Consider the following 8,184-nt stretch of genomic DNA (forward strand, 5'->3'; position numbering starts at 1 on the left):
TAACTCTACCTTGCCTATTTTTTGAGTTATTCCCCTTTATCATATTTTCTTTAAAAAAATTTGTCCGGAGCATAACTCCAAAAGTACTGGAGGGATTTTCTTCAAACTTCATACACTGATAGAACACATTGGGAGGAAGTGCAGTGTGCAAGAACAATAACTCTACCTTGCCTATTTTTTGAGTTATTCCCCTTTATCATATTTTCTTAAAACATTTTGTCTGGAGCATAACCCCAAAAGTACTGGAGGGATTTTCTTCAAAGTTCATACACTGATAGAACACATTGGGAGGAAGTGCAGTGTGCAAGAACAATAACTCTACCTTGCCTATTTTTTGAGTTATTCCCCTTTATCTTATTTTCTTTAAAAAATTTGTCCGGAGCATATCTTCTTCATGCATAGAGGGATTTTGGTATATCTTGGCACAAATGTTTACCACCACGAGGCGGAGTGTTGTGCGCAAGAACCAGGTCCCTAGATCGAAGGTCAAGGTCACACTTAGAGGTCAAAGGATACAAGAATAAAAACCTTGATCGGAGCATTTCTTCTTCATGCATAGAGGGATTTTGATATAGCTTGGCACAGATGTTCACCACCACAAGACGGAGTGTCATGTGCAAGATTTAGGTCACTAGGCTTAAGGTCAAGGTCACACTTAGAGGCCAAAGGTCAGATACAAGAATGACTTTGTCCGAAGCATTTCTTCTTCATGCATGGAGGGATTTTGATGTAACTTGGCACAATTATACACCATCATGAGACGAAGTGTCATGCGCAGTTCCCTTCTTCAGAATTACTTCCCTTTATTGTTACTTTGAATAGCTTTTATTGTAACTTTTTCATTACTAGTTGTAGGGAAAAATCAAGACCACTTTTCTGTAGTACAACAAGCGTGCTAAATCCAATTTTGAGGTGTATTTTGACCAATCTCTACCTGATAAAGATTTTTGGTGGACTTGCAATTTTTTTTTGTTTTTTTTTTTTGTTAAAAATTAACTTCCCTTAGTTGTTACTATAAATAACTTATATTGTAACATTTTTATAACTGACCCTGGGGAAAAAACAAGACCACTTTTCTGTGGTACAACATAGATATTACTCTCCAATTTTAGGTGTATTTTATTATATATAAGGTATCTCTACCTCGTAAGGAGTTTTTTTTGTGGACTTTAAAAAGTAAAAGACTTACAATGATTACTAAACAACCACAGAATTAACATTCCATTTGCAAATACAGCTGCTAGAGTAAAGAAATTTGCTTTGACGGGCATATATTGTGACATTCTGGCACTCTTGTTCCCTGTTAGCTTTCCATTCCTTCTTTTTACAGTAGCCATATAGAAAAACATCATAGCTATACTGTTCATGAAAATTGATAAAATTTAGCAGTAAACCACCTCACTACTGACTTATTCTTTCTTCCACATCTTGCCCCATGTTGTTCTGGGACAATCTGTGTATGAAAAGAATTGGAACTACTGCCTTACCCTTGCATGATCGTAAGAGGCGACTAATGGGGTCTTAACAATTGGTTTTGCAGTAACTCTGTAATTCCAGCAGGTATGCAAATTTTGATTCCATAGCTCATGTTTTTATTTCCATGTAAATGAGATGTGGAACCAAAATTTGTAGTCCTGTTTGGCGCCATATAACCTATACTGTGTTGGTGCGCCGTAAAACATAAATAAATAAATAAATCTTCCACATCTTAAAACCCCTGATGCGGACCACAACTAAACGGTTCTTCCAAGCTTTCCCCAAAATTAATACTTTCAGACACTAACTTGCCAGGAACTTTAGCCTTCAATTATAATATACCTGGCGGGGGGATTAGCCATGTATAACATGGCTCTTGTTACCTTAGACCCAGTCTTCCTCTAGGAAGCAGACTGGGGTAATATTCTGATATCTTCAAGCTTTCTGAAAGAGTAAATTTTAATTGTGCATGTTACAATGTAGGACCAAATTATTTTTTGAATTCTAACATTTGAATTATCTCTCTTTTTTCCAAAAATTCAGGATATAAGAACAAAAAATAAACAGTACTGTATGTGTTAGTTCATTTGGGAATGACCTCTGCCTCAACAAAGTTTCAGTACATCCAAAATAAATGAAGCCTAACAAAACTAACAAACTGCAATCATTAGGGTGTTGAGATTTCAAGATGTGTACATTGATGCCTACATGTTAAAAACCCCTATACATAGAAATAGGCATATGTTGAAAGTTGTCAGAAAATTTAATACAGTTGTTTGCGACATCTAACTTTCTAAATCCACATGTTTAAAACTCTAATTTTAGGTTTTACAAGTACATTTTGAATGTTTTTAATGAAAGTGTATGAAAATTTTAATGTTCTAAAGTTTGATGCCCTATTTGCCTATCGACATAAAGGATAAACTGTATCTGTAGATGAATAAAATCTTGACATCGCTATACTTTGATCAAAGATCGCCTCAAGTATTACTTTTTATGGGAGGTAACTTTTTGCCAGCCTACTAGAAGGTTTATTTCACTGAAAGATTACATTTGCAAATTTCTTTTCTTATTCATTACAGTTACAAATATTTCCCAAACAGAAGAGGAGGGGTGTCAGGGTTTGGACAAGCCCCTGCCAGTCGAAGACGCCCAGATAATGAAGATAATGACCCAGGAAGACATAGATGGGGCAGAGGTGGTCAAGTTCTTGGAGGAAACTAGATACAATGAAACACCGCTCGCTCGAGCATCGATGACTCGAGCCCCGGGCTCGCTCGAGCAATTCATGCAGTCCCGGCCGATTTCCTTCTATTTTCTATGTGAAATTACCATGGCTGGGTTGAGCATCAATAACTCAATCGCTCGAGCATGACACCTGGTCCCTGTGTATTAATTTACTCTTTGTTGCTTATGGCAAACTCGAGCAGAGGTGTCAAAATTTTTCACACCTTCGGCGGTCAGAATGTATCGGTTAATTTAAAATTTTCGCACGCCGTGAGAATTGCATGGTCTATTCCCCGACTTTCTTAAATGTTTGTTTGTCGGTATATTTGATCTGATAATGAGATTATTTATTGATGAAAGGTGGAAGAAAAATTGTATTGATCAAAATTGTTATTATTATTTTTTTTCTGCGGGATCGAGAAGATAATTATGAGATCTTAATATTTTAATCAACAGTTGTTTGCATGCAAATAAAGGAAATAAGATAGCCTTTTCATAAAATTGAGACGATAATTATGAGATCTTAATTTGGAGAAGAAAATTGCGAATTCGATTACAGTATAGTCAAATAAAAAAAATTTAAAAAAATAAAATAAAATGTCTTGGCTGTTTCTTCACATGTGCCATTTACGGTCTATCATAAATAACGTTTGTAATACGTTTTTTGAAAATGTCACGAGTGTGTTATTATTACGCATCACCGTTTCCTCTGCAAATGGTCTCGATGACAATTGGTAAAACAAACTTCAATTTTCTTCGTATGTTGGTCAATGTTTGGGTCGCTGGAAACCATGGATAACTCGAGCATTTTGCTCATCCCCTTGCGACCTCGAGCGAGCGGTGTTTCACTGTACTATTATATGAAATTTGATTTTTTGGGGGACAAGATTTGGACAAATTGTCCAGACTTTTGACTAAACTATTTGAATCCACTTGTTTGCTGTTAAACAGAATAAACCCATGTGTCTTTCAAGACAGCAGACAGGGTGAAGCTGATTAAAGACACCAATTCACTGTAAACAGCGGATCTAATTAGTGAACAAGAGGCTCTTTCACATTTTTTGTATCAATGAAAACAGATATTTCTAAAGAATAAGTTATAGAGAAATAGTAGACGTTTTATCTATCAACCTGACTGAAATTCAGTATTGGCAGCTGCTACTTTATCCAAGTGAGTGCCTTGAATATCTTCAGGTTGTGATGCGTCCTCAGTTTTTAGTGTTAAAACAGAACTGGCTTTGTAGATGTGCTTTAAAATGAAATTTGCATAATTCCATCTAATTGCATGAGTTTTAAGACTTACCTGATAGAAAGGCAAAAGTTACTAGTGCCTTATCTTGCTACAGATGATATCTGATAAGAATGGAAAAAAAAATGATGTGATGTTATATTTCATATGAAGTTTATGTCATCACCTTGTATTTACATCTGCGCATGAAAAATATTTGTTTACTCATTTCTCATTGTAACTGTACAGAAAAGTTGTGTTTGATCATCTTGTCAGTGTTTGCATAATAGATGAAAATGTAATAGAGTAATAGACAGACATCTAGACAGACAAAGTCTGCAAGAATATGTAAGATATGTTAATTGTTAATTACAAACTGAATGTTACAGAAACTCTGCTGGTTTGGTGTTCACATCAGTCTTAGATTTTCTATGCTTGTTGCTATAATAATACATGAAGGTGCACACAAGTGGCTGAAATAATTCTCCGAGGTGTACACTTAAGGCTGAAATAGCGCTAGGAGGATCCCTTGGGAGTCTTTCTCCACCAAAAGCTACAAAGTCACCACAAGCAATAAATGTAAAAACCTAAAATGTTTGCAGGTATGCAGTTCATATCTATTGATTGTGTCATTATCACAATGCCACATAGTTTTACATTGGAAATCCATTATCATTTTTCTGGTGAAGGGAATAATTGAGTTGCATTTTTCTTTACTTTAGCATTTAGCCTCCTGGCGGCAAGAGATTTTGCCTTTATGACCAGTGCAGGTTGATCATAATCTGCACTGTTCGCTATTCAGTCAGTAAACTTTCAGTGAACACCCCATTGAATAATAAGTGGTGCTGCCCAAATTATAGAGTGGACCAGTCCATTTTAGAAATTCAGCAGGGTAAAGGTTGAGGCAACCATTGAGGGCAAGTTTTTCACCAATTTGTCAAGTGTCACAAAATACATTCATTATATCAGTTGCCTGATAAGGAATTATAGAAGTTTAATCTAAAAGATATATTTGAAGCTTTGAAAACTTACTTGGTTCTGGAATCTGACATTAGACTGTAAAGAGTGCAGACATGCATCATATAAGAAATAAAACAGGGAAAATGTTAAAATAAGAATTTGATAGTTGTATGATGGTTTTATTTTTAGTGTTCGTCATTTTCTAGTCAAATATTCATTTTCAAAACTGTTTAGAAACCCCATTTTAAGAGGAGAAAAATCATTTATATCAGTAATATAGTTATGATACTAGATTTACTTTATTTAAGACATGCTAAGTTGTTAATTGTATGTGGATAAAGACAAAATGAAATATTTTATTTTTAGATATTATTCGAAATTTGTAAATATTTGTGTTTTGTTAGATTGTAAATCTGTTGTGAATTATTTTTAAAATTCTTTAATAAAAATGAAATAAATACTTTAAGCTTAATGAAATATGCATTAACCATTTCAAGTCAGTATGCTTATACATTTATTTATTTTTGCCACCAGTTACCCATTAGCGCAACTCCCACTGGAAATGTTAGTCATTTTTAGCTCAGCTATATGAAGTGTATGGAATGCTGTCGTACTCACCATGGCCTCCACTACTTCCACAGCTTGGTTTGATGCATTTCACTTTATCGCTACTATTTCTTGATGGATTTGTTTCAAACTTAGAATAGTTTTTCAACACATTACCACCCACATCATATGAGACACTGTCCATAATGCTGGCACCTATGTTTCATGATTTATCCCCATTTTTTGAGAATTTCAGATTTGATGCTTTCAATCTGTTGCGGTTATTTCAAAATGGATTTGACTAAAACTTAAGATAGTTGTTTTTATATCATCACCTGCATCATGTGACAAAATGTACATAAATGCAGGAGAAATATTCCAAGAGTTATGTCTCTTTAATGCATAGAAATTCTGGTTGAAATTTTGATGCACTTTCACCCTATCTAAAATGGATTTTACTCAAACTGTTGTCCAACACCATCATCCACATCGGGGTATTAATCACTCCAGGGATATAACTAGATTTCTCTGATAAGCCATATTTCATGATCAAGCATCAAAATAGTCGAGTGTGCTTTCTCCTGCAACAGCTTAATATGTATGTGATGGAGAGTAATGCAAGATACATATGATGCTGACAGTTCCAGACTGAAGCTTTCATTGTTTGTGTGCATGCACCATAATGCACAAGTATGCAGAACTCTTTCCTGAAAGAATGTTTTTTAATTTGAGGGTCGCCATATGACCTATCATGTGTCAGTGCGATGTTAAATCCAACCAAAGAAAAAAAAATAATTTGAGGAGTGTTTGGTTAGCTTGCAAGCTGTGACTCCAGTATTTTGATACTTTAACCTTTAGCATGCTAGATAAATTGTCGTCTGCTGGAAATGTCGTCTGCTAAAATTGTAAAGTTCATTCAGTTTGCTCCAAAATTGGAAGAAATATTGTCAGAGTAGCAAACAGCTTGGAACCTGATCAGACGCCGATTTAATCGGCGTCTGATCTGGTTCCAAGCTGTTTGCAAAGGCTGTTAAATTCGCCTGCAGCGGGCCAAGAGTTAAAACAATTTCTTGACTGTTACGAAAACGAACTTTAGGAAAACTTGAAGAATACACCCTGACTCGGAGCATCACTGCTATTTTGGTAAAATTATGTTAACTGACATTAATGTAAAGAATATTTTTATCATAATTTTAAACTAAACATAATTGTTCTGTGGGATAAAATTGTTCCTTAGTGTTTTATAGTTTTACTAGGATGAAATAATGTGTTCTTGTTTTGTTGAAATATACTTTTGCAAAAACTGAAATTGAGGCAATGTTAGTGACATAAACAGAGAAAACAGAGAAAACTTTACAACAACAAACAATTGTATCATATCATTCCTTCTTTGTATAGTTTCAATATTTTCAAACTATATGCATATTTATGATGAAATTATGCTCCTTTAACATAATTCGTTCTGAAGAGAAAATAAAAAAAGAAAAAGATATGTGAAGACTTTGTCTTGTGTTCTTTAATTTTTGAATGCTGATGATTTAGTGATGGTTTGACAATATTCATATTTTACATTCTCGTATACCAGAGATGTACCATAGTTTCCTGGTTCTTCTTCTAAATACAGTGCAGAACCCCTAATATAGTATACTCAAACTGATAGGAAAACTATGAACATATAAGGTAGGGTACTATGTGCTATTCAAGAACAGGATAAAAGAGGCAGTCTGCCAACTGTCTTTGTAGAACTCTACGTGAAGATGGGTGCGGTGATTTGGTTCTGAGGTAGTTGATTCCAAGAGTTGTATGGTGGGAGGGAAATTATATTCCTGTATGGTGATGGTCCTCTGGCAGCTCGAGGTTGGACGTAGGCAGTTGGTGAAATAGGTATTGTGTGATCCTGTACATCATCACTGCCTTTTTCCTGTTTCCGACGCAGTTGAAGGCTTTCCCATTTGAGTGTGATGACCTTGCTGGTCGCGCTGCTTCTTTTAGAAACAAATCTAGCAGCTATGCATTGAACAGCTTCATCTTCGTGGATGTTGGTTATGGAGGTGTGGCTGAGTGGTTAAGGTCGCTGACTTCTTACACTTGCCCCTCACTGATGTTGGTTCAAGATTCACTCGTGGCGCTGAATTCATGAGAGGAAGTCATCCAGCTGGCTAACCGAAGGTTGGTGGTTCTACCCAGGTGCCCGCCCTTGAATAGTATTCATAGAGGCACATAGGGTCTTTCTCCACCATCAAAGCTGGAATGTCGCCATAGGACCTATAATTGTGTCGGTGCGACGTAAAACCAAATAAAAACAATACTATGGAGGTCCCAGATAGTGCATACTCTACTTGAGGACACGTAATGGCTTTGTAACAGGCTTCCTTGGTGCTTTTGACAGCCGGACTGGTTGCGACCCTAGTTTTCAAGAAAGGTGAAATTCAAAGCAAGTAATTGCCGTCCTGTGTCCTTGACCTTTATTGCATGCAAATTACTCGAGCACATAGTGGTCAGAAACACTCTAGCACAATATCTTAGTAGGTCATGCGAAACCAAGCTGATATTTTTTTTTACATTAACTCACTTGATCTGTTAAACAAAATTAATAAGGCGGCGTTGCAAAAATGGATTTTAGCAAGGCTTTGGACGTGGATCATAGAAGACTTCTCCATAAACTAGAGTATTTTGGTATCCGGGTGAATTCACTTCTATGGATTAAAGCATTAGATCCCAGAAAGTACAAGTAGAGGGGGCAGCTT

General features: G+C 35.8%; 1 protein-coding gene across 1 annotated transcript in view; it reads left to right on the top strand.

Annotated features, from left to right (window-relative positions):
* Window positions 1–6,929, top strand: part of LOC128557799 (derlin-1-like) — a 29,666-nt gene extending 22,737 nt beyond the window's left edge. The window contains exon 8 of the mRNA XM_053546107.1: window positions 2,559–6,929. Within this exon, the coding sequence (XP_053402082.1) occupies window positions 2,559–2,700 (142 nt within the window). The 3' untranslated portion in view covers window positions 2,701–6,929. The remainder of the gene's footprint in view (window positions 1–2,558) is intronic.
* The last annotated feature ends 1,255 nt before the right edge of the window (window positions 6,930–8,184 follow it).

Source organism: Mercenaria mercenaria, chromosome 6 (genome assembly GCF_021730395.1).
Source record: "Mercenaria mercenaria strain notata chromosome 6, MADL_Memer_1, whole genome shotgun sequence".
Lineage (NCBI taxonomy): Eukaryota > Metazoa > Mollusca > Bivalvia > Venerida > Veneridae > Mercenaria > Mercenaria mercenaria.